We start from the raw sequence: 26994 nt of genomic DNA, 5'->3' as shown, positions 1-26994 counted from the left end.
AAATTATACCGTAATATTTCCTGTTACTTCAAGTGCAGCGGGTGTATCCTTCTTTTTCACGTGCAACAGTGAAATGCACATGAATAGAAAAGGAGTGGCATTGTCATAGCATAAAAAAAAGAAAGAATTTCGCCGTCACTATTTTACCAATGTAGTTACACTGCGAATTTTCGAGTGTTTTCCTTCAGGAAAAGGTAGAATTGACAAAGCGCACATGAACTGCGCATAACACGCTGATATAGTCACTTGAGGTAAGTGGACTTTGTTAGATAATGGCGGGTTAGATAATTCTGACCCGCGCAGGACTATACTACTTGGCAGCGCCATCTGAAGTCGTCACAATCTCGAAATCTCGTCCCGGGATCGCGGGATTGACAGAAAAATGTCCCGAAATCCCGGGACTTCAAAAATGGCTCGTGATTGACAACCCTATAGTCCTGGGTCGACTTCAGGGGTCCGCCGGAAAACCGCAGACGGTGACAGGATTCGAGCCCGCGTCACCTCCACAATCTCGGCGTGGAAAGCGGTCATCCTAACCACTATGCCACGGGAACTGGTGCAACACTTTTTATTCACACCATAGCAACACGGAGTTACTCAATATTACCCAATCGGGACAACCTAGGTTTTGCCACACCTCGTTTTTTCATGCACTCATTTTTGCAAGCATCTTTACTTTCGAACTTGTTGCCGTTGCCGTAGCATCCGCCGTAATCGAATTGTTCGCAATTATCCGTTTCTCCGTTGAAATACCACTTGCGAAGTTTAGCTCTGCATGGACCAGCTTGCTCCTTGAGGCCACATACTGTTTTCGGTATCTCTGTAGGAGGAAGGCGGGATCAGAACATGCGATATCAGCCCTGAAAATATCCTCACCAATACATCTTCGTTTACACTCCTTTTTCGTTTCGAAGTAGTTTTGGGCCGGCCCTGTACATCTAACCGCTTCGCATGTAGATGCACTAGCGTTGTAGAAAAATCGCCTTTTCCCCTTGGTGGGACACCTACGAGAATTTACGCGGTGGGAGTTGGCAGGTGTCCGCGTGCACACTGTCGGAATGACAGCTTCTTCACTTGTGTCTTCCTCACTCGGAACTTCCTCGCCTGCAGGAATACAAAGCGTTGATTTTCACATGTTTAACATGAACATGCGGCAACAAATTGCGCATCATTCGTGTGCATAGGCAAACCTGATCGGCGGACTTTTCACGAGTAAATTTATCGCGATTACACCTATACATGCTAGTGTAAGCGATTAAATTATAGTCACAATTACCAAATTTCAACTGTAACTTCATACAGTTGTGTTACACCAGGCTACGTTCATTTCAATACGTAATTTTGCTGCACAACTTGTGCTGCTGCCAGGATACGAACCTATAGGCCCTCCTGATTTCCGGTCAGGAACAGGGATCGGAACCGTTATTTATTTTGATTCGGTTCGGGTTCAGGTTCTGGCATATTTGTTGGGTTCGGGTTCAGCTCAGAGAGGCTGGTGCAAACTGATGTCTAGAACCGGAGACACGTACTTTTGTACTTTTACAGTGCAGTGTTGCCGACACAGCAGTGGTTCACAACAACACAGCGTGTCACAGATCTGCATTTCAGGTACAACGTTACGGTAGCGTACTGTGCTCTCTATTTTCACTCATCGCATACACCCTGTTACATCCATCCTGCTCAGGGACTAGCCGTCATTTTCACAGGCCACAATGAAAGCTTATGGTTACTTGACGACAAAAATCGCCAACAAAGAAGCCTATGTAACTGCCACAATGGAGAAGAAAAAAATTAACACGGCCAATGGTGCTTCTTGCCCTTTCTGCCAACACATACAGGGTGTCCCAGCTAAATGAGAAGATATTTAAAAAAAAAATATATATATATCACTTTTTTCGAGATGAAATCAATTGCAATATAGCATATGCTGAAGGGCACTCCTCAGGAGGGCATTAGCAAACTCCTAAGGCAATGTCTTCAGTTCCTGTTTGGCTGAACGCGAGAAAAAAATTGGTTCGGTTCAATTCCGGTTCAGCGGAAAATACGGGCTTTTAGCGGTGTTCGGTTCGGGTTCAGCTTTGGTTCCGATTCCTGCTTCTGGAGAAATTACCGGTTTAACCGCACCGCAACGCAGTGTCACTGTCACACTCTAAGAAAAAAAAAAAAAAAAAAGCGTATACCCCCTCTTTTAGCAGTGTAAAATATTGTCTCTGAGATCGCCCTTTTAAAGAGGGTAGCACTTCGCGTATCGAGTATGAAAGTTATCCTATGTTGCAGGGAGTAATTCGTGAAGCTCCAACAGCACTACGTTCCTCGTGTTACTCTCCATTTACTCTTTTTCCCCTTACGGTACACTCGTTCTCAAGAGTTAGTTAAGCTTCGGAGAGTAACCCTGTACGTGAAGCGTATACCAAGAGAGTAAAAACGCTTCCAATAGAGTAAAAAAGGAGTAAAACCTCGTGTTACTCTCCATTTACTCTTTTCCCCTTGTGGTAAATTCGCTCTGAAGAATTAGTTAAGCTTCGAAGACCAACTCTGCACGTGAAGTGTACCAAGAGAGTAAAAACGCTTCCAACGGAGTAAGAAAGGAGTAAAACGTCAAGTTACTCTACATTTACTCATTTTTTCTTATAGGGTCCACGTGGTGTAACGTGGCTCTATGACGCCACGGATAGACCTTCACGGTAGTTGGCCCTATAACGCTATCGCTTTCATAATTAATCAATTAACAGGTTAACAACAACATGACGACTATGGCTCCCCGAAGAAGAAATGTAGAGGTATCGTGCATGGTCGTCGACGCATATCAAACATACCATCATATCGACACATTCTCATGCAAACGAGTTTACTTTCGAAGTTGTTTTCGTTCCCGTTGCAACCTTCATAGTGAAACTGTTTGCACGTGTGAGTGGCGTTGTCGTGGTAGTAGCGCGTGGTTGCATTCGGAGTACTGCATCGTTGCCCGAAGTTCACATCCATGCTACACCATCTGTTGATTTCCTCCGTGGACTCATTGTCTTCGTAGGAGTTATAGTCTGAGTCTTCAGGGCTGGCAGACGCTGCAAGAAAAAGAAACGCGCATCAGAACTAAGAACAACCATAGGCTCGTGCAGTGTATCTATTGAGACGCGCGGCACCTTCCGTAGGTATGCCCCAGACAACAAGGTTGCAGATCCAAAGACCTTTGCTACGTTCATACGGGCCAGTCCTTTGGATGAACTCTCGTGGTCAACTTCATGTAGGTAGAAAAGTGTAAAATTCATTCTGAACCAAAATGAATTCTGAATGAAAGAAAGTCTGTTTGAAATCGTCTGCGGCGGTTAGCTGATGCAGACGACTTCCCAACTTTACACGTTCACGTCGCGAAGCAGTGTGTGTATTATCATATCACTTCTGATACCTATACACCCATGGAAGGAGAAAAAGAAGTAAACCCAGCGAACCGGCAACGAAATGTCAAAAAGCAGGGACTGTTCTTCTTCACCCAGGTGAACTGTCAATGTCCGAAATATCAAAGGTCTTTAGGCCTGTCCCTCACCTACGGAGGTAATCCCCCTTTTGTACAGACGGAAGGCGGGTGTGAATTCTCATCAGATAGGATAATTGGGGAGCTATTCTCGTCAAAAGTAATCGAGCTCGATTACTTTGTGTCTCGCCTGTCATTGGTCGTTACGCGAAGAAGGCGTGAAGAACAGAGGTGAATGCCACGCGCCCTCAACCTATAGTCGAGCCCTTGATCCTGCAATCTTCGCGCTTTATCGGAGTGCCCATATCACAGCGAGGCCACCCTTCCGCGTGTTCTCGCCGGAAGCGGAAACTTGTAGGTTGTATCGTGAAAAAGAAATTTGTGCCGACTTGCGATATGTGCGCGTAGTGTGGCGCCTACAGCATGGCGCCACTTGACTCCCAGCGTGATGTGACTGCCAACAACGTGGCGAAATGCGCAATGTTTCGCAATCCATGCACATGAAGGTTATTCCACAGGGAACGGAATATCACCACATCACATTAATTGTAATACACGTTTACACCTATGCGCCACGCTTTTCCCTCCTTTTCCCCCTGTCCTTTATTTCAGTATAGCACATAGCGCCCCCATGTCGTAGGAAAGCGCGACCTTCCTACTGTTCATGCGCTAGAGAGCCGGTGGACGACGGTACACTCTAACGACGGCTAGTGATACCGGGTAGGGATAAATAAGGGGAGCCTATGGGCGTAGCACAGGGGTGACACAAACCCATCATTGTTGTAACTACCCTCAAGCGGGTGCTTTTGGCAAAACTGCCATCTTGTCCTGGTCGCACGTCATAGAAAACGTCATTTTGAGGTCATGTGACTTTGTTTACATGCCGTTTTGCCGCTTACCGACATATTTTCGCCGTCATAACACCGAGAGATGACCGTATTTTGCCAGCGTAAACTATATGGTGCTTCTTCCGCAACATGGTAGCCCATTTCACCTTAGTTTAAGTACATCGCATCGGCTCGGTAAGTCTTAACGCGCGGTCATCATCACATCTTTGGAAGTTGTCAACAATACGAGGCTTTATGTGTAAAACTGCGCGTTTTATTGCCAGATTATCGGATAAAAATAATTACCGTGATCGAAAAACATCCAAAACGTCGTCCAGAAACAACAACCGCATTGTTTACAAACGGTTTGGCCGCCGATCGCGGGCGCCGCCATCTTTAGGGTCACGTGTGCTTTGACGTTTGCTGTGACGTGCTACCAGGACCTGTCCAGGATGCATTGCGTTCGCCCAGCACGCTTTCGTCTACAGAGCAATACATTGGATGCCACCCCTGTGGGGCGTAGCGTGTACGGGTAGCTCTGCCCAACAGTTCGTGACGTAAAGTAATCGAGCTCGATTACTTTTGACGAGAATAGCCCCCTTGGTACAACATGTTGCCGCGTGTGAACGCTGCATTAGCAGGTGGTCCATAAATCACGTGACGCGCTTCCCAGTGTACAAAACGTCAGGAATGATTTATTATGATTTGTGAACGACACGTTCGACAGCTCGAACCCGTACTCTAGGTAAGCAAACCAGGAATAGAGTCACTCAATAGAGCAGAGTAGCGGCACTGAGCCACGCCGGCGAGCGAGTCCGCCATCTTGAGCCAGGCGCGGCTGCGTCGCCTAACCATGGGACGCCAATCTCCCCTTTCTCCAGTGACGAACAACGCACAGTCGAGCCAGCTCGCAACCCAGGAAACCGGTTTTGCATGGGGGTGACTCAACATGGACGTCGAGTTCTTGGAAGGACAAACCACGTGACACGATTTGCCGAATCGCGGACACTGAACGGCGGCTGCGGCGCGGATAAGGAAAGCTATACTCTGTACCCCTATTTAGTGACTCTAACCAGAGAAGGTTGGTCATAACATACACTCTTAAAAAAAGAAGGTGTACTTTAACTCCTTTCCTTGCCACATATAGCACTCCCCTTTTGGATAGTACACTTACTCCCAAAAAGGGGTCTGCCCACTTCCTTCAGACCGTTTAAAGGAGCATGGAAGTGACCCCAAAAATATTTTTAGTTTTTCGCTGCGACGTCTTCTACAACAAATAAAATGAACGATGGGCGCAGATAACCCGGACAGCACGCGCAAGGGTGGTCGGATTCACAAAGAGCTCGTGCGACGTAATCTGTCGTAACTCCGTCGTACGGGAAAGTTACGACGAAGTGTAGATTCACGAAGGGCGCGCGTCGCAAAATCTTCGCAGCTTACGGCGGAATCCTGCGAGAGCTCCCGAGCAGTCTTACGAAGAAAGATGGCGGCGTTATTTGGCAGCGGTGGATTTGGAGACGGCAAGACCCCGTAATACGCGCCAACGCATTGCACTTTGCCACAGAACCTTCAAGACCATCCCCGAAGTGACATGAGGCACTTTTTTGCTTGGTAACCTTCAACAAATGCTTCAACTTTGTGCTCCGTAAAATTGGGTCGCAGGGATTTTTCAAGCACCCCCTACACCACGCTAAGACACCCCCAGCACCCCTCCAAATTGTCTCCAAGAAAGGCAAAAGAAGCCATAAAAGCTGCAAAACTGAGTGCCACACACCGCTTACAAAACACCGTCACCCACACGCTCCCCGAGACGAACATACTGGGAATATATTTGCTGTGTCATCGAACGCGTTTCGCCTGTGATTGCATGGCATCCATTATGGCTACCGAAAGACCGAGAGCACGTGGAGTAACAAAACATTTGGGGACGAACAACTTCGTCTTCTACTAACGGGACGACTCTTATTGGTGCGATTACAAATTTTCGTCATCGTTACCATAGCGAAAACATACCCTCGCACCCTTTGGCTGTTTCTATCCGAACTGCACGTGACAGGAAGCGAGCAACTTCCTCTTCCTCGCCAAATGGGGTACCCTCTCCACTACGGTAGCGTTGTGAGTCCGCGCTTACGACGGCGTCGACAGCGTCACTCGCTTGTTCAGAGGCCGTTCCATACCGATGGAATACGTTACGTGCCATATATTCACCCGAGCGATATTCTCCAGGATCCTCATCCCCCCATCCCCCGGCGTTCTTTTGCATCTTCTTCCACTAGAATATTCCGTCGGGGCGTTGCTTGTCTGACTACACGAGTCATACATCTTTCAATTCGTGACGCAGTGCATAGTGGGACTTATTAGCCATTTAAAACAGCATAAATAAATGGAAAAACACGATGATAATAGCAACTCTACCCCGCTGCAAACCCTCTGGTAACCAAGCCAATTTTGAAGGTTATATGATGCACGCTAGCGGTGGCATGGGATTGGTAACTTACCATACATGATCTGGAAGAGCAAAGTTAGCAACGATAACTGTAAGACGCGCATGCTTGCTAACGAGCACGCAGACGAGGTGTCCGTCTCCTTAGAGCGCACAGCAAATAATGCAAAGCTTTTTCGAGGGAATTAAATAGCGATGCCGAGACGTGTATAATCAATCTCTTTCGCAGAATTGTAGCAGGTGTATCGAGTAATTTTAATGATGAGTCATTAGTTTTCCTCTGGGACTATGAAATGCCGTGCCCTTCCTTAAGAGCAGACATGCAATTGAAATCGCCTTTAAATTTTGCGAGAATAATACGTTGTCTGAAGGATAGCGGTGAAGTGGATGACAAATAACCACGTTTCGAACACGATGATGAATTAATTTGTTAACGAATATTACCCATTATGATTTATTAACTGTGCTGCTTATTTATTAATCAGTCTCATTAAAAATGTCGTCCTCGGAAACTATTCAAATTTCAAAGAGATATTCTGGCGAGTCCCTGATTCGGTGCAGAAAAACGAAAACAAGGAATAAAATGGTGAAGTGGTGGTGGTGGTGGTGGCGAAAGGGCTCGCCGTTGTCAATCTCACAGAGGTGGATCGACATCACCACTAACGCCCTGGGAATGTGCGTCCTGGGCCGACTTCTAAGAGAACTGTGTCCATATATGTCTGAAAGCCCCGTCTGAGGAAAACCCAGGCAAAATCCCAGACAGCACGACACAACCGATTGGAACCCGGGTACCTCCCAGTCTCGACGTGACGTGGCCGGCACACTAAGCACTGAGCCATGGGAGCTGGAATAAGATGGTGAGCTTGGCCGTGAGTTTCATCATCACCATGACCACCACCACCACCAATGGTGATGGTGGTCACGATCACCCAAACAGACTATTCGGCGCTGATGCGTTTGAGACACGGATAGAGATCCACTGACACACTCTTGCCGTTTTAAAAGTAAAACTTCGCCCACGGGAACCAGCTGGGAGTGCCAGGTGATGAAAGGTGGAAGTCACTGAAAAGGTTAGCCAGGCTGTAGGACTCGAACCCACATCTTCTGGATTACCGGTCCAGGGCTCTACCAACTGAGCTAAGCTAACACACCTCCGCCGTGACTTCCAAGGGTGCGTCATCTGAAAGGACAAACTAACCACTCTCTCACTCATCCCCCTTTCACTACATTTTTCTCACTCATACACAAATTCGTACGACGGGATCGACGCAAGCAGCATCAGTTGAACATGAGACAATTGATGTTCTGAGGCTGGAGCTGACTGTATTTGATTGAACGGGACTCGCCCGTATTGAACTGACGATTGCCATACATGATCTCCAGGACACCTCTCTTCCCCCCCACCCTGCGAATGCTTAATACATATATCATATATGTAACACTCGACGGAATTTCTGCCATGGGAGCAGTCTTTTGCATCTTCTTCCACTAGAATATTCCATGGGGGCAAAGGCGTGTCTAGGGTGGGGCAGGCGGGGACACATGCTGTGGGCGCCGTTTCATGGGGGGCAACGATAGCGCTATCAAAGGTGGTAAAAAACACAGGATATATAAAAAAAGAGAGTGCAGACGCTACTTTCTTCGCAGGCTCGGAATGAAAGCTACGTCACCATTATTTTCCGTTTTTTTTTTTTTTTTTTTGAGATTGCATCTCCGCAACGTGTTCTAAGGCTACCTCTGCCAGCATCAGAGAACAGGGGGAACGACAAAGCTACACACACCGCCTCGGACCTCGGACACTGGTGAAAGCCTAGAGTGCGAGGAGGTCCTCGTGTCGTGAGGGCGACAGCCCGTACGACGCAACACACGCCGCGTGCAAGCCGCTTGTGTCGAGCAATAGACGCCGAGCAGAGTTGCTTTCTGTCTAGTGAATTGAAGTTTTTACGCTTTGGGTCCGCACACAAGACGGTGTTTCCTGAGAGGTGAGGTGATATTTCGTATTCTTTATTCCTCAGTCAGTTGGTACTCAAGCGCTGTCGGTGTTCGTCTGTCTACTCGTGTTTGTTCTTTATGGTATGCTGCGTTTCTACTACTTGCTTTGCGGTATCAGCGCACATCAGAGACAGCCTTCACAGAGAGATAGACGAAAGATTCACCCCTTTGCGTGATACTGACGTCCCATTCTCGATATTGAGGGTTTGTGTTATGGCATAAGGCACAAGCACAGACAGTCTGAAGTTGAAGAAGTGAAGTTGAAGAAGTATAGCAGCAGTGAAGAAGTATAGTTGCTTCGGTAGCTGTTACCACATTGATGTTGACGGGGAGCAATTCTATGACGAAATTTTAGACTGCAGAATGTTGCTGTCAAGTCGTTCCAGCCTGAAGATAACGAGTTCCGATGGCCTTCTTGAATTTATTGTTCGGTATGGGGGGGACGAGAGCGCATTCACCAATCTTCGTATCGCGATCCAGATGATAATGCTAAGGATAGCTGCTATCACCAGCTGTGAGAGGTCTTTCAGTAAACTAAAACTGATACTTTCATATTTGTGAGCTTCTATAGGTCAAAGAAGGCTCTGCGATCTTGCCCTGCTGAGCATATAGAGTGACATGAAACTGAAATAACTGACTTGGATGACATCATAGACAGTTTCGCAGCAGCGAAGGCTTGGAAAATAGTGTTGTAATTGTCCAATCTGATAATTGTTTTTCTTTTTATATCGTTTTTTGTGTATTCTGGGTTAATAAAAACATAAGCGACAAACCAGCAGTGTTCCACGTTTCTTGCGAACAACATCATGGGGATACGCTGCGACTGGGGCGCAACTGCATGTAGCTTGCCATGGGCGCCGTCCCCTCTAGATACGCCACTGCTGGGGGCGTTGCTTGTCTGACTATACACGGGTAACACATTTTTCACTTCGTGACGCAGTGTATGGCGGGACTTAATATCCATTTAAAAGAGCATAAATAAATGTAAAAAATACGATGAATAATAACAACTCTACCCCGCTGCAAACCCTCTGGTAACCAAGGCAATCTTGAAGGCTATATAATGAACGCCAGCGGTGGCATGAGATTGGAAACTTACCATACATGATCTGGAAGAGCAAAGTTAGCAACGATGACTGTAAGGCGCGCATTATTTTGGTAACGACCACGCAGTCCAGTTGTCAGTCTCCTTAGGGTGCACAGCAAATAATGCGAAGCTTTTTCGACGGAATTAAATAGCGATGCCGCCACGTGTATAATCAATCTCTTTCACAGAATTTTTAGCAGGTGTATCGAGCAATTTTAATGATGGGTCATTAGTTTTCCTCTGAGACTACGAAATGCCGTGCCCTTCATTAAGGTTTCTGAGCAGACATGCAATTGAAATGGCCTTTAAATTTTGCCCGAATAATACGGTGTCTCAAGAATGGGGGGGGGGGGGGAAGGTGGACAAATAACCATGTTTGTAATACGGTAAAAGGATATCCCGTATGATATGTAACGCTCGTTAGCGAATTAATTCATTATAATTTATTAACTGTGCTGCTTATTTACTAATAAGTGTTATTAAAAATGTCGTCCCCGTCCCAGACAGCACAGCCCTCACCGGGATTCGAACCCGTGTACCTCCCAGTCTCGAAGTGACATGGCCCGCACACTAACCACTGAGCCACGAGAGCTCGTATAAGATGGTGAGCGTAGCAGAGCGTGGCCGTGAGTTCCATCATCACCACGACCATCACGACCACCACCACCACCAATGGTGATGGTGATCACGAGGACCCAAACAGATAATCCGGCGCTGAGGCGTTTGAGACACGGATACAGATTCACACACTCAGACCTTAGGTTCAGGAAGCAAGGCCTATTCCATGCCTAGGGAGCATACATTACTCTACAAAATCACATCCCCATGAAAGATCACTGGAATATCAACCATGAACGGACTCAAAATGACTCTGGCACACTCTTCCCGTTTTAAGAATAAAACTCCACCCACGGGAACCAGCTGGAAGTGCCAAGCGATGAAACAAAAAAGAACGTCTTAGACATATTGTGAAAATCGTCACCTGATCAGCATTTCTAATCGTGGATGGTTCCTGAATTGTAAATGCGAATTTCTTCTCAGGCTTTGGTGGCTCCTCTGCAGGCCTGGCTTGTTCTGTTGCTGTCTCCTGTTGCAGCTTCGAACCTTGCTGCAGCTTCGAAGCTTCGAAGAGTGCTGAACAAAATATAACTTAGGGCTGCGTCTACTAAAGCAGCGCCGCTGCCAGCGCTGTCAGCGGATGGCAAGTTACCGTCTACTAGGGCAGCGCGCTCGTTTCGTAGACAACCTGCTGCCACAGCGCCGCTGCTCCCGCTGGCCAGCGCAGGCAGCAGGTCGGGAGCCGCTGAGCGCGCTGCTGCTGGCTGTGTGACGTCACGATAGCAGACGACATCGCCCGCCGCGTAGTTTGAACATGGCGTCCACATCGACTGCTGGGCTACCCGACGCTAACATGCAGACTATACGGGTCGTGGATACATGAACTAACCTCAAACGATGTTGGTGACATTCTAAAATCGGTCTGGAAGTGGTAGGGGTTGAACTGAGATATCGCTTTCGGCGAGACTAACATGAAGGCGGCTCTCGTGCATGGCCTCGGATTCTTTGTCTATTTGCCTTTTTGTAGTAAGGACGAAAAGCGCAGCATATACACAGCTCTTCATCTGCCTCGGAGGCTTCGGATCCAGTAATCGACTGCGCGGTACCATCGGGGATCTCGTCGTCTGCTCGTTGGCCGCCATTTTCAGCAAAACCAGCGAGCTTGTCTACTAAACCAGCGCCTGCTGTCGCTAGCGCTGCCCCCTACCGGTGCTGTCGGCGCTTTTTTAGTAGACGCAGCCTAGGTGAACAACCATCTACACAACATTTTCTCGTGGGACGTACGAGTTAATGTTTAACTCTGATTACATAGGGGGCGCAGATGACGAATCGATTTTTCGGACGGTAAAATAGCGTATTCCACATGTCAGGAGAGCTCGAGTCTGAAATACAATGGCGTTTACTTTCTTGAGGTCAACTTGGCGAGAAAATAAAAATAAAAATAAACAATAACAGGCTCAAGGTTTATCCGTGCCGGCATGCCGTGCTCAGCAGTTGCTCAAGGCAGGTCAACCTGTGTTGTTTACGAGTGGAACTCCGAAGACAATTCGATCCTGGTAACCCTTTCAATCAAGTTCTGGTAGTATTTTGGCGAGTGCACAGTCAAGGCACCGGCAAGTCAAAGCAGCACCGATCAAATGCCATTTAGTGTGGCTATTCGATAGTCCAAGCCACCTGGACAAAAACTGCGCAAGTTTCATTCCAATCGACGGTGCAATTAATTAGAAAATTACAATTAAAGATTACGGGCAACACTGTACTAGGTATTCGAAAGGAATCCGTACTCCTGCCACATACGGCGGCAACCACATTGCATGCGTATAACACTGGGCCCGACATAACAATCCACCACAATCCACCGTAAAATCCGCCCTTGCAATCCACACAACGATCCACATCTGAGGATAAAAGGATAAGCGAACTGAAATGAAATGCTGAGCCGTTGAAAAAAATGTGTCGGACGTTCAATAAGCCAGACAGCGTCAACTTTGACGATGAAAGATGAAAGTCACTGAAAAGGTTAGCCAGCTGTAGGACTCGAACCCACATCTTCTTGATTATCGGTCCATGGCTCTACCAATTGAGCTAAGCTAACACGCCTTTTCAGCGACGTCGACTTGTTTGTTCACAGAGGTTCACAGAGAGAGTTTGTTCGTTTGAGGCCGCGAACAGAAAGAGCGCGCAGGCGCAGCAGAGAAGTATGGAGAGCCTCCATCGAACATCGGCCAGCGCTGGCTTACTTCGCAAAAAACACTTAACAGGGGTTTCAAAATGCATAGGTAAACAGGTTCCGATGTAATAGTGTGCAATACCAATTTTCAGTGTTGCCCGCTGTACAGGGGGTTGTTTGACACCAGGCGTCGCACCGCTCCACTACGCCGCATTTTTCATGGCAAATTCAAAATATTTATAGCGCGTTGTCGGTCGTATGGTTCCGCATATGGTATTTAGAAGCTCTACTCTCTTTACTTTAGTGAGTAGTGTGAGTAGAGACTTTAGAAGTCTCTACTCACATCACTGGCATATCATGCTTGTCTACTGCTTTACAGTACCTTTAAACTTTACATTACGCTCGCGCTTCTTTGATTGCTTCTGACCGTGGCGCCTTGGTCGACATACTTGAGGGTCGAACGAAGATAATAGATTGGTTTTAACGCAGACCATGCACACAGCTCACAACGTGGCAACAGCTTCCCATCTTCTTCTTCTAGTGCCATGAAGCTCGTAGGGGATTTTCAGAGCAGTGGCGGAAATTCCGGAATTTTAATGAATTCACATGGGTCCCACCCCCTTTCCAGATGACCCAGGTTCGAACCCTGGCGGCGACTGCGCTGCCTGGGAGTTTTCTTTGGGTTTTCCCCAGACAGTATAAGGCAAACGCCGGCTTAGTTTCATATGAAGTCTGCGCGACCAGCTCGGGTGGCGCAGCGGTAACGCGTGCGCTTGGAGACTGGGAGGTCCGCGGTTCGAATCCGCGGGCGGCTGTGCCGTCTGGGGTTTTTCCTGGGTTTCCCTCAGATGTGTAATAGGCGCATGCCGGCACAGTTCCCCTGAAGTCGGCCCACGGACGCAGCTATCCTCCCCCCGAGCGGATTCCGCTCGGTCTTCCACTTCACCCTCTCCTCCTCTCCACCACCTTTCCCTTCCCGAGAAACATGCCGCCTAATCAGGCAGGCAGACCTCTCGGTTCCTCCCAACGACACTCCTCCTCCTCCTCGAAGTCTGCGCGAGATTGTCTGGCAGAACGCTCGGTAAATCAACCCAGTATCCAACCAACTATACAGCGGGGTACATACGACGAGTAGCCGTAAAGAAGCAATTTTTTGTAAACAAGCTCGACGAAACCAAGCGTGGACGAATGGCACTTCTGTACTCACGTAGCGCCATTTAATTATTTCCTTGCACCATCTCCCCACGTTGTCCACAGTCCATAGCTTTATTTGAAATGGTTCTAGCAATGAGCTATAGCTAGCATAAGAATGACAATAAGTGGCCTACACAGCCTCATCTCAGAAACACAGGAACAATAATGTGCGAGGCAGCCGACGATTGTATTTCCTGTCTAATATATAATATATATAGTCTTATTTCTGGCTCTAATGTATAAAAACGCACTACTATCTGAGCAGTTCTTGAGTAGTCTGTCAAACCCCCCACTGTCAGAGTCTCAAATTATCCCCAACCTCCGTCAGCCATCCAAAGTATTCGAGATTGAAATTTGTTCTCCGGCCACTCCCCAGGCTACATTAAGCCAATATCGGGCTAGCACTATTTTCTTTCATGAACCAGGCGTTCTTGAAGGTTATGGCAGTGGTCGCACACATCACCGGTACGAACACAACAAACCCGCACCATACCACCACGGAGTAGTAGCACCATAGTCCACATGAAGTGCACCCTGCCGGTAGTTTGGTGGCTGCAACCATGTCACCAAGTAATCAGTCAGCCAAGACGCTTTGCACTGTTCCCAGGGCGACATATACGAGACTGCTAAAAACGGGCAGACCAGCCCTTTAAAGTGCACACTGCGTGTAGGTGGGTCGATGGTACCATATCACCAAGCAATCAGTCAGCTGAGGACACTTTGCTCTGTTCCGGGCGCGACATAGACGAAATTGCTAAAAATGTGCACACGAGCCCTTTAAAGTGCACCATGCCTGGAGTTGGGTCGCTGGAACCATATCACCAAGTCATCAGTCAACTCAGGACACGTGGCTGTGTTCCCAGCGTGACGTGGACGAAATTGCTAAATACGTGCACACCAGCCCTTTAAGGTGCACCTTGCCTGTAGCTGGATCGCTGGAACCATGCCTACGTCTCGTAAGCGTCATTTAACCTTATTTCTGAATGCACTCATACTGACCTCACACCCCTCAGGCCTGACCAGTGACTTCACTGACACAGACCTGGCGCCCCTCAGACCTCATGAGTGCACTCACAGGAGGTCTCATGAGGGGCAAAACCTCATGAGTGCACTCACAGGAGGTCTCATGAGGGGCAAAACCTCATTAGTGCACTCACAGGAGGTCTCATGAGGGGCAAAACCTCATTAGTGCACTCACAGGAGGTCTCATGAGGGGCAAAACCTCATGAGTGCACTCACAGGAGGTCTCATGAGGGGCAAAACTTCATGAGTGCACTCACAGGGGACTTCGTGGGGGTAAGACCTCATGAGTGCACTCACAGGAGACCTCGTGACGGTAAGGACCTCATGAGTGCACTCACGGGAGGTCTCATGAGGGGCAAAACCTCATGAGTGCACTCACAGGAGGTCTCATGAGGGGCAAAACCTCATGAGTGCACTCCCAGGAGGTCTCATGAGGGGCAAAACCTCATGAGTGCACTCACAGGAGACCTCGTGACGGTAAAGACCTCATGAGTGCACTCACAGGAGACCTCGTGACGGTAAAGACCTCATGAGTGCACTCACGGGTGGCCTGATCGCGCGGGCTTGCCCTCACTCACCCTCACCTCAAAGGCGTGAGGTGAGGGGCACTCATAAGGGCCCTCATGAGTGAGTTCGCCCAGCTATGAGTAGTAGTGTCATTCCGGACGCCTGCAAGAACTTGTGTGTATTCGTATTTGTTTTTTTATTGATTTCCGTGTTAGCGCCGCGAAGCAACTGTGGCTATGAGACGTGGACAGATGGAGAGAGGACACTAGGAAAGAGTAGGGGAAAGGGAGTTAATATGCGCCCTGGGCCAGCTTCAGGGGGAACTGTGCCGACATTCGTCTGGAAAGTCTTCGGAAAACCCAGGGAAAACCTCAGACAGCCCAGCCGGTGACAGGATTTGAAATCGTGTCACCTCCCAGTCTCGGCGTGGAAAGCGGTCATCCTAACCACTATGCCACGGGAGCTGGTATTTGTTTGCGTCATTAATATTATTATTGTTATATTGTACAGTGTGATATCCAAGTTCATGAAGTACCCTACATTGGAAACCATACGGCAGTGTAACACTTTTATTCCTAGATAACTAGCTGGAGACATATGACTGATGTGATACCAGTTTTCTTCAGGTGTGAGACCTAATCCGTACCCTGCGACAACGGCAAATCACTAGGAAGGTCGATAGCACAATAAACAAAATCGTCCAAAAACATATCTGACAGTGCAACGCATTGACGATTTCTCAGGCCGGCTTTTTGATGGAGACTTGTCGAGCATTCGTGGGTAGATTTCTTGACGGCACAATATTTCGTTTCAGTAAACAACGTTCCGGATCTGGACGGGAAACCAATAGCGCCATATTGTTGCAGCTTTCTGTCCACCAAGTAGTACTTAACTCTTTTATGTCATTCCGACGTATACGCTTCCACGAAATGCTCGGAACATGCCTCATATAGCACCAAATTTTCTGCCGCTTGCTTTCCGTTTCGCAGCTTGATTATGAAGACAATCATAATATTATAAACTTTTCATGTTTCGGCTGGTTCTGGAAGTTCATTCCAAGCTTAGCTGATGAATACCGAATGCCGTGTAAACATGACCAAACACGGTCAGTACCGCAGACACGCATCCCGCTCTTTCCACTCTACTGCAGAGGATCACGTGACTTTTAGAGGGCTTCGTGTAGGTCGCGCTTGCCGCCAATATTATTACACATGTATAGCAAGACATTACATTAAGTCCAGCCTGGATTGGGAAAAGTAGCGGCATCCCTTGATCTTGCTTCAGCGACCTCGGAGCTTTAATGGTGGCCCTACCACGCAAACCTAAGCTGCGGCCATCATTAAAGCTCCAAGATCACGGCGGAAAAGGGAAATTGATATCGTTACTTTGCCCCATTGAGGAACTTTACATAGAGTCACTAAATAAGCTACGCTTCAGAGTAGCGACACTGAGCCGCCATGTTGTTTCGGATGACCTCCAGCCCCACCTCTATTTTGGCAGTAGAAATAGATGAAGGTGAAGTTCAGCAGTGGAAGAAGACGACACTTCGAAGAGCGCTAAATGGATGGCGCTGGAGGTCATCCGAAACAACATGGCGGCACAGTGTCGCTACTCTGAAGCGTAGCTTATTTAGTGACTCTAACTTTACATTACCTGGTATCACGGAATTCAAAGAAAAGAAAAAGGTCCTGGCGCTACCGTCAGCACATGATGTACACGGAGATTTCCTTACAGAATTTTTATAATAAAGTGGTAAGGGATACCTAGATATATATCACTTTACGTGATTTGCACCGGTAGGTTATGCAGCCATGTGCGAACATCTCTTGCGACAAGCATGTAACAACAAGACGATTAATTACCGAAAATTCATTAATTAACTTATTAATTAGATGTTTTCGGGAAATATGCGAGAGAGCTGAATTGGAGCCAGCCATAATCTAAATTTAACCCCTTTAGGCCGCGTCCGCGGACGCTTTCTCCCACTCTTTCTATTTTTGTCAAATTTGATTGCACAGTGACAATTCATCCCACAGCAAAAATATTTTGCACGGTGACTCCTCGCGGACAACACGACATATGAGACAGGGTCTCGAAGCATGCTGAGTTTTACTTAATTAGCGAGTGCAATGATGTAGTTCCTAGTGAGTTACCACCACTGTTGGATGTGCTCTCTCGATGTCTTTTGTTCGCGTACAGATGTGTTTTATTGCACAAGAACATTGGGTGTGCTGAATAAGCCTTCTTTTTAGTGGTTTCGAGGCAGGAAGCTGACCTTTCGTCGCATTATGTCCACAACTTGAAGGAACTCAAGATTAACACACTCACACTTGCTGAGGACCTGCGAGTGAGTTACATTTTCGTTTCAGTAGCCTTTCCAGTAACCCCATTGCTTTCAGAATCATGTAACTGTAACAATTACACTTCGCAACTGTGATTACATTTTTCAGTAACATACGCGGCACTGGTCATAACTTGATTGATATGAAAGAACTGATGTATTCATCGTTGATTGACATGCCTCTTGGCCTATACCTGCTATATCTCCAATATTGTTTCTTAAATCCTATGTCACACTTGTTTAACAAATTAACATAGTCTTTTTCGAGCGCGTATCCTAAATTTTTTTTTGTCACAAAGGGGGAGTATGTTTATTAGAAAAGCAATAAAATACGAAATGTATCAGAATAGGAATACCCTCCACGTGACTTTGTTCTCTTCTTCGGCAGACACCTTTTCAAATAAATTATTATTATTATTTTTTGAACGGCTACATCTGGTGTTCACAAAGCGCAAATGTTTTTCTTTCTTTCTTTTGCTGCCCTTGTTGTTGTTGTTGTTGGTGGTGGTGGTGGTGGTGATGGTGGTAGAGTGTCGTCCGGCCACGTACCTTCCCTCTCCCCTAAGTATAATGCCGCTCAAATGGAAGTGTGGGGTACTGTGAAAGTGTAGATACGTGATACCATTGTCGCGCTACGATTCCCGGTGGAACAAGAAAGAAAGAAAGAAAGACGCGAAGACTGGGCAAGGCATATAATTCACCAGTTATGCAGCTAGACATTGCTACAACCTTGAAGGTTAAACTCCCATGGTGTGTTAATTAAAGGTGATGGATTCGTGATTTGTATTGATGTTTTTGTCGTTCTGTCGTTGAATTCAATCAAAACACGGTTGACAGTGAGGATGCTCCGAAGGTCTTTTATTGTGCTTCATACTATTTAGTTTGAGGAATTTCGCAGTCATCCCTGTAGAGCGTCTCTGCAACACGATCACAAGTTTCTGGGAAATGTTGCTTACAGTCTTTCCATCCTCCTATCTTTTTCTTTGGCATCCACAGTTCGCATCCTGAAAACGCCAAATACGTATTAGTCTACATCTTCCATCCATGTCAACTAAGAACAAGCAGCGTTAAGCGCACTTAAGGCGATAATGTGTGTACCTTTATCTCCAGTCGCACTCTCTGTACTATCAAAAACTGCATGCTTTGTGTTTTACGCCAGAACATTTACACAGTAGCAAAATACCTCTCGTTACCAACAACGCAACCACTGACGCCCGCGCATATCCTGACCAGTTTGCTAACTAAATGCTAGTTTACACCTTCCCTCCATGAGAACTGTGTGTAAGACAGTTTATCACCAGTCACACTGATTCTCCTATCAAAAATTGCTTTGTCTCTCACGCAACGGCATGCACGCAGAAGCAAGACAACGTTTCATTGTACGTAACGCAACAACTGACGTATCTGACACTATATCTGAAAAGGGGCTAAAAGAAGGTGAGAAGAAAAGAAGGTTAGAATCTTTTCGCCCCTCTAATGGGGGGAAAAGCTTCTAAAACTGGGTACGAAGTGATGAACTTAATTCTTTTGTCTTACAACTCTAGAAGTTATGCCTTAAAAGTAGGCAAAAATAAAACGTCCAACAGATTGGAAAAGTGACAGAACTCGTGTTTCACATGTTTCCAGTTAGACTTCACTATGGGGGTAAAAAGGAACGAGGAAAACAAGATGTGGAATGCACCTTGAAGGAATTAAAGGCTACGCAACAGCAAAAGGCTGTGCGCGTCCTGTAACTGTTAGGTCCTCAGTCCTCCTACAAGGCGCTGAGGGCACTTGACGATTTTCTGCATACAACCAGACTTATGGACATTCTATGACTCGCTAAATGTATGTTGTTTCTATGACTCGCTGAATGTATGTTCTGTGTGCCCCCGGCGAATCCGACACTTCACACTCACTTGGTCAAAACTTTTGAACTACATGTTGAACTCCATCATCCTCTCTGTTCATCCCTATTAATCATATCTCATCCGTTAGTACTTTCTGTGTGTAAGCGTGGTGTAAGCTGTGTGTAAGCGAACTGGCGTAGCCAGTTCGACTTCGTCGAAACTCACATCTCCATTTTTTTTCTCTTTATCACATCACCATCAAGAGCAAAGGCGTTAGGAGCACAGAAAGGTTATGGCGGGCGTAGCGCGTAAACAACACGTGTTTCCCGAAGGCATCGCGTAAGCTGTTGTCACTATCGTACAACTTGTTTAGCGGTAAAATTTCATTGAATGCGGAGCCACCGAATGCTTGTCGACAGTAAGATGTGCATGTCATCTTTTGGTGAGGCAAAAAGGAAGTGCGACAAGGGCACCGTCGAAAGTGATGCTTCTTTTGCAAAAACAGTCCTGCGAAGCCTTTCTCCAAGTTGACCATACAAGAAAAAAAAAAAAAAAAAAAGGAAAGGAAAGAAAATACACACACAATGGATCAATGTGTTCTAATTCACAACAGTGCTTTAGTTTTCAGCCTTAAAACTACCTTTGGTAAGAACAGGCCTGAAGTAAGAAGCCGCCGACTGTTTCGAACAGCAGATTGTTCCAACTGACGATTTCGCACTTATCCCAGTGCCAAGTGTTGCCTGATAGCTTGGCCGTTCCTCTATAGGCTATATGAGCTCGTGACTTCTTATGGAAACAGTACGAGTTCCACGACGTTGCCAATGCTTAGACATGAAGCTTAATTACAATCAATGATCGAAAATAGTCGCGGAAGGTTTCCCAACACTTCGGTCCAAGGCGACTGTTGGTACTCAGGTTTTGGAGCAAAAAATCATGCCATGTGCCACATAAGAGCTTCATGAGAGGGATTGTTCACTAATTGAAGCATACTCACTTGTAATGCCGGCTACCATTTGCAAAATATTGCAGCCATTTTCATCTGAGTACACCAGATCGTACATGCGGCCCGGTGCTGTAAAGATGAAAATATGGGTGACTATGTACAGTGTTGCCCAAAATAACAGCAGAGAACAGTCCACATTTTGGGATTTGTCGAGAACTGATTAGATTGTCGGAAGCTTTTTTCGGAACTGAATAACATACATCAGTTTCTTAGAACGCTGACACTTTGAAAGGACAATGTAGCTGTGCGAAGATCGTTGCCGGAGAGCGCTTATTAGCAAATTATATGTTCCACAAGGCACTTCATGTTTCAAGCTGCTATAGGTATGCACGTTGAAGTCCATTGCAAAACAGGAGCTTGCTTCTATTGCTTTCTGTTAATATACAGGGTGTTTGCTCTAACGGGTCCAGAAATTATATTCAAAACGAGCTATAAAAGAAAATCAAGTGGTACTTTTCTGCTACTTGAGTAAGAAACAGGTACTGCCTCACAAGTAGCACCTGTTTCTTAGTCAAGTAGCTGAAAAGTAGCGCTCGTTTCTTCTTTATCGCTCGCTTTAAGTAAAATTGCTGGACACGTTAGAATACCCTGTAGATGTATCAATAGTTCCTGTAAGTGAACCTTTTAGAACTATGCTATGTTGTTGGCACGTCCGTGCGACACGATACGCGATCCTCGCGATAATGAATTTAAAGGCAGTGCGCTTTGTATTGCTTAACTAACTAATCTGGGTAGAAGTGTACTTACATTTACCATTTCTTTTAACAGTCATCACATTCTTCTTTGTTGTTACAGTGTAAGTTGATGGTTCATTGCTGTGGATGTGACATTGATCAGTTATATTGCAGCATAGTAGACAACTAATCAATTAGTATCAAACTTACTATGGCCCTGAATCGCCACTACGATATCCCATTGCAATTGTCAATGAATGCTTGGGTTTGTCTATAGTCGTTTGTTTCATGTAGGAACATTGATGATTGCCATCCGTTACATAAGTTCTGCTCACCAGGAAAAACTCTTTGTTTCTCGACAGTACCTGAAACCATAAAAAAAAAAAAACAGTCACAGCAATTGTCTTTCAATTTCACGTTTGCAGTCTACACGTTTTGAAATAAAAACTGGCTTCGTATGGCATATATTGAGGACGCAAATATAAAGTACATATATATACTTTATATTTGTGTCCTCATCAGTTACTTTATATCTGTGTCCTCATCAGTATATACCGATGACGTAGGGGTGACAGGACATGCTGGATTGTCAGGGGTCGCATATTCCCAGTCAGCATTGAGCATTTGAAGCACGGTCAAACTATCTCTTGGAATTTACGACAACCTCCTCCTCCTCCCCCCCCCCTCCTCAATGCGAATTCAACATAACTGACATCGGTCTTTGCGATACACTTCCGCCTCAGGAAGCGTTTAGCCTAAAAGACGACAGTCGACGAACAACCAGCGAGTGCTGATGGCCGGGGATAGAACCAATTAGAATTATCCATTAGAACCATAGAACCAATAGAACCATTTAATCTCACTCTTTGATTCTGTTGCTAAACTGAGGTACTCCTACATGCAATAACTTACGTGTGTGCAAGGTGTCGCATTAGAGTGTTCGGCACGAACTGCGTAAAAGACTTCGTTTCTTAAGATAATTAGTTTGTCCCATGCTGGATATTCATTAACGTAGAGGCATTCCCTTCTCATTATAGGCAATCAGAGATTTGTAACCTCTACGTTAATGAATATCCAGCATGGGACAAACTAATTATACGAAGAAACGAAGTCTTTTACGCAGTTCGTGCCGAACACTCTAATGCGTCACCTTGCACACACGTAAGTTATTGCATGTAGGAGAACCTCAGTTTAGCAACGGAATCAGAGAGTGACATTAAATGGTAGGAGCAACTTATTTATTTACACATGGTACCAAGACTTTCGTGCACGAGACTGCACTTCGTCAGGTTACAAAAATATGAACATGGTACAGAAACATATACAGGGTGTCCCAGAAAACGTGTCATTGAATTATAATTAACAAACTACACCACCTAGAGTCATGCGGTCAATGGTATTTGTTCTTACTGGGTTTTCGCCACCTCCTCATGTGACTGTCGTGTAACGTAAGTTTAATTAAGTAAATTTTTGCGAGCTTAAGTCGGAAATTTGCCTAGTAAAGGTCACTTTTTTACCCCACCAATGTGCAGAGCGTGTCTAATTTAGTCAAATTAATGATAATTGACAGGGATATTCAGGAGCTATCCCATCGGAAAAAATAGCCGAACATCATGCTCTACGGAGGTCGCACAGAATAGCGCACGATGAATTTTTCAGCGCAACCTTTGTCAGTCCGACGAAAGGAGGTTGGAAACCCAGCCCTCCCCGACATCGCAGAAAGAGATAAAACAGGCACGGCTTATCACATCCGACTTTCGCTGGGATAATGCTTTCCCGCTCCCAATTTTAGGAACTGTTACTTTTTCTACTATCACTCTGTGGGCTGGCCTCGGAACCTCCTTTCGTCGCAATGAGAGCGATTGCGCTCAAAAAGTCATCGCGCGCTATGGTTCGGTGCTCCGAAAAGCATGATATTCGGCTATTTTTTCCGATGGGATAGCTCGTGAATATCACTATGAATTATCATGAATTTGAGTGAACTCGGCACGCTCTTCATATTGGTGGGGTAAAAAGTGACCTTTACGTGGCAAATTTCCGAGTTCAGTTCGCAAATATTTACATAATTAAACTTGGAGTACATGACATTCACATTAGGAGGTGGCAAAAACCTAATAAGAACAAATGCTGTTGACCGCGTGATTCTAGGTGGCGTATTGCTTTTATTATAATTCAATGACACGTTTTCTGGGACACCCTGTATACAGTTGACGAAGGAGTTTTCGTCTGAGAAGGTAACAAGGTGGAAGGATGTAAATACAGGAAAAAATGAAAAGAACGTAAATGCAAACGAAGGGGTGTCAGAAGCGCAACGTACCCCTTCGTTTGCATTCGTGTTCGCTTCATTTTTACCTGTATTTACATCCTTTCCCTCATCTTGTTACCCTCTCAGAGGAAAACTCCTTCGTCAACTGTATACACAGGGTGTGAACATATTTTTTAAAAATATATCAATCACTTTTTCCGAGATGAAACCAATTGTAATATAGCATATGCTGAAGGGCACTCCCTAGGGGGGCATTAACAGACTCCTAAGGCAATGTCTTCATTAACTTTCAATAATTAAATTTTTAATTATAAAAGCTACGAAGTTGCTCCAATGGGAACATCTGATCTCTTCGGTCACCAGATACCAAAACCGTTTTCAGAACAAAAATCCCTTCGGTAGATCGTCCGCAAAAAATTCGTGAAGGAACGCCTTTTTTTTTCTTTATTTGGTTTATTGCGCATCTTCAAAGAAGCGGATTTCCTTTACCCCCAGTGTGAGAGAGTGAAAGAGCACAGTGCCGCCTCATGCGTCGAAGATTAGCTTTAAAGGGACTATCGCATCCGTCCCGGGCGATTCCGAAACTGTAGTGCTTTTTTACTCCGCGTTTATCACTGATAATAACGCCGAAAACCCGACGCGAATTGGCAGCGTTGTTCCTGTGTAGTTTGACATAAAACTTTGCAAGAGCAGACGACGCATTCCGGGATTCCCTCTCTGGAAACGTCACACGGACGAGGCCAATCACTGCGCGCCCTTTGACATGGAGAATACCAATCACGGAGCGGCCGGAGGGACCTTGGTAGCCTTGGCAACCGACCGACAGGCGGGCGGGCGAGGCGGAATGCTAGGGGACGGCGTCTTCTCTGTTACCGGCTCGCGGAATGTTGTTTCTGGTGAACATTGAACGTGTTCGTACAGCCAGGAGCGTAACGCCGTGTTTCACGTAACATGGTTACGTCTGCACCCACACTGGTAAGCGAAAGTCAGCCGTATTTACCGAGGACTTTTCACTTAGTATTATAGTGCGATGCGAACGCCAAGCAGACGATCTCGGAGACAATCGCCTTGCGCTGCGCTTCAATTCGTGTGCCTGGCTTTCGTCATCATCGCGTTGGCTGCAGATGGAAGATGGACATTTAAAACTCGTTTACTTCATATGTAAGCTGTTTTCGGAAGAGAAATTTGGCAAAGTTGACTCTGAAGCGGTGACGAACATTACCCTATCGGTATCATACATACGTTCCCGGATGCGATAGTCCCTTTAACTTGCGGAAACAAAACAAAAACACAAATCTATCGGGTGACTGTATCGCGACTGCCCTTATCTTGGGCTGCATTTTCTGTTTTCTTTTAATCTTTTTCCAGGACGCAAGAGGCGATAGTGTGCTCTTTGATCCTCTCGTATTGGGTGCGAAGGAAAGACGCGTCTCTAGAGATGCGCAATGAATAAAATAAAGGAAAAAATGGCGTTCCTTCACGAATTTTTTGTGGACGATCTCTCGAACGGATTTTTGTTCTCAAAACGGCTTTGGTATCTGGTGACCGAAGAGATCAGATGTTCTCATTGAAGCAACTTCGTAGCTTTTATAATTAAAAAGTTAATTATTGAAAGTTAATTTAAGGCATTGCCTTAATTAGGAGTCTGTTAATGCCCCCCTAGGGAGTGCCCTTCAGCATATGCTATATTGCAATTCATTTCGTCTCGAAAAAAGTGATTGATATATTTTTTTTAAAATCTGTTCACACTTAGCGTGGACACCCTGTATGTTCCTGTACCATGTTCATATTTTTGTAACCTGAAGAAGTGCAGTCTCGTGCACGAAAGTCTTGTTACCATGTGTAAATAAATAAGTTGCTCCTACCATTTAGTAGCACTCTTTGATCTACTCATCACCGGCAACTTGACATCACCTATTTTTCTGTCGTCGTATCTTTAGCGACGGAACAAAGATCGCTTAAAGTGTCCATCGAACTTAGGCTTGCGAGAATATGTCAATACGAACATCGGCCGCGGTTACTCTGGAGCATATTAGATGAAGAGCGTTGCTCAGTTTGTAAGAATGTGCGCGGTACCTGCAATGCAGCTCTATGGAGAAACGCATCATACGGGCATTTGGAGGCACACTGTGAGAAATGAAAGCGTTGGTGTTTCGAGTATACTTACTTGCCATAGTTTGGAGGGGGGGAGGGGGGCGGCAGCGTCGACATAGCCAAGAACGAAAAGGCAAAACACGACAAGAGCAAACTTGCAGTCCATCTTGGGTGCTATCTAGCGAATGCTCGATGTAGCGATGATGGTTCATCGTAATCCTCGGGCATTTATGTCTAGTGCAACCGATCATGTGACCGGAAAGGCTTCGTCATAAACAATTGGGTTCTGAGAGAGCCCAGTGAAAGTGCTCTCTTCGCACATCTCAGTTGTGCAAATTCCACGGAGCACTTTCTTACCGGGAAATGATCCCACTTGCAGGAAAGGGTAAGGGCATAAAGAATCATTCATCGGCATCCTGTAGGCTGTACACTCTTAAAAATGAGGGGGGGGGGGGGGGTGATGGCAGGATAGGCTCGCCGTTGTTGGCCACACAGAAGTGGGCGTCGTCGTCTCTTAAAAATGAACTTCACCACATAGCACGCTAATAGCCAATCATCATCGCGAATGACAACGTTCCTTACTTGATTTGATGAAAATGGGAGGTGTACGCCTTTATTGTACAAATTATGCGGAACACATTGGTTCGAAAAAGGCCCCGCTTCCCGTTTTCAACAAATCAGGGGCGAGAACGTTGTCATTCGCGATGGTGGTTGGTTATTAGCGGGCTATGTAGTAAAGTTCATTTTTAACAGTGTAGGGCAGGTTATGTGCGCATAGAGCCCACATGAGCGAGAAGGTGGTCTGAGCTGCCCAAGGAACAGGAGTGTCGCAAACACGCGCACATATAGGATGGTGATGTGATGAACCATGTGTCAGAAACCTTAACAACGCAAAATAAATACCATTCCACACATGAAAAGAGAGCGAATAGGTAAAAGTACCGCATGCTATGTACTCCTTGAAAAGAGAGAAAAACAACAACTTTATTTTGACTTTGGAGAGTGGGGAGGTTCATCGCCAGAGGCGATCCCCATTGCTGGTGGGAATGTGGGGAATAAATAACGAGCCCCTTCACAATAACGATCGAAGTCCGATGGTGTCCAGAAGTGTCAAAATAGCTTTGAGCGCAGAGCGTTGCTGTGCTGGATTGGGCCAGGGACCAAGCAATTTGGGTAGGGAGAAGGGGCGAGAGTCCAGCTGACGAAGAGACTCGGAGAGTGCGGTTCCGGAAGGTTGGTAGTGGGGGCAATGAAGAAGAATATGCTCCAGATGCTCAAGAGCTCAGAAGATGCTCAAGCAAGAACATGCTCAAGAGCACCACGGCGATAGCAGGAGGGAGAGTTAACTTGTCTCAAGGCGTCAATTGAACATGTCCAACGCTGTCAACAATCAATTGATTAAAGGTTAATCGTCTGTGTACCGCCACCAAGCAAGTGTGCAAAGATCATTAAGAAGCATATTGACGTACACTGACGTTCTATCTCGCCAGAAAACGTAGAGCTGGCGCTCTATCGTG

The 26994-nt window shown here is 46.1% G+C and overlaps 2 protein-coding genes across 6 annotated transcripts in view; one reads left to right on the top strand and one right to left on the bottom strand.

Annotated features, from left to right (window-relative positions):
• Positions 1-26994, top strand: part of LOC135366685 (rRNA N6-adenosine-methyltransferase METTL5-like) — a 98057-nt gene that overhangs the window by 15743 nt on the left and 55320 nt on the right. Inside the window, exon 2 of one of the 3 annotated variants that reach the window (XM_064599503.1) lies at positions 17523-17617. The exons of the other annotated variants lie outside the window; for them this stretch is intronic. The gene's annotated coding sequence lies outside the window, so the exon portion shown is untranslated. The remainder of the gene's footprint in view (positions 1-17522; positions 17618-26994) is intronic. 3 annotated transcript variants of the gene reach the window in all.
• LOC135366683 (carboxypeptidase inhibitor SmCI-like) lies at positions 552-11039 on the bottom strand. Of its 3 annotated transcripts, none has more exons than XR_010414265.1 (4): positions 10801-11039; positions 2817-3062; positions 877-1104; positions 552-820 (listed from the first exon to the last, which is right to left on the bottom strand). XR_010414265.1 is itself a non-coding variant. In XM_064599499.1 (4 exons), the coding sequence occupies exons 1-4, from the start codon at positions 9880-9882 to the stop codon at positions 594-596; spliced, it is 753 nt and encodes a 250-aa protein (XP_064455569.1). In that variant the 5' UTR covers positions 9883-9945; the 3' UTR covers positions 552-593. The 3 variants fall into 3 exon arrangements, 2 of the variants coding, with proteins under 2 accessions (XP_064455569.1, XP_064455570.1); XM_064599499.1 differs by lacking the exon at positions 10801-11039 and adding an exon at positions 9831-9945; XM_064599500.1 differs by lacking the exon at positions 10801-11039 and adding an exon at positions 6795-6901.

This window comes from Ornithodoros turicata, chromosome 8, assembly GCF_037126465.1.
Source record: "Ornithodoros turicata isolate Travis chromosome 8, ASM3712646v1, whole genome shotgun sequence".
In the NCBI taxonomy this organism is placed as follows: domain Eukaryota; kingdom Metazoa; phylum Arthropoda; class Arachnida; order Ixodida; family Argasidae; genus Ornithodoros; species Ornithodoros turicata.
Note: the sequence above shows the minus strand (reverse complement) of the source record. Positions and strands in the feature narration are given on the sequence as shown.

Excerpts from the sequence above, each read along its gene's own strand:
- LOC135366683 (XM_064599499.1), bottom strand. The coding sequence starts at position 9,882 with ATGCGCGCCTTACAGTCATCGTTGCTAACTTTGCTCTTCCAGATCATG. Across the intron at positions 1,105-2,816 it reads GAGAATGTGTCGATATGATG|GCGAGGAAGTTCCGAGTGAG; the intron begins GTATGTTTGATA and ends GTATTCCTGCAG. Across the intron at positions 821-876 it reads GTGTAAACGAAGATGTATTG|AGATACCGAAAACAGTATGT; the intron begins GTGAGGATATTT and ends TTCCTCCTACAG.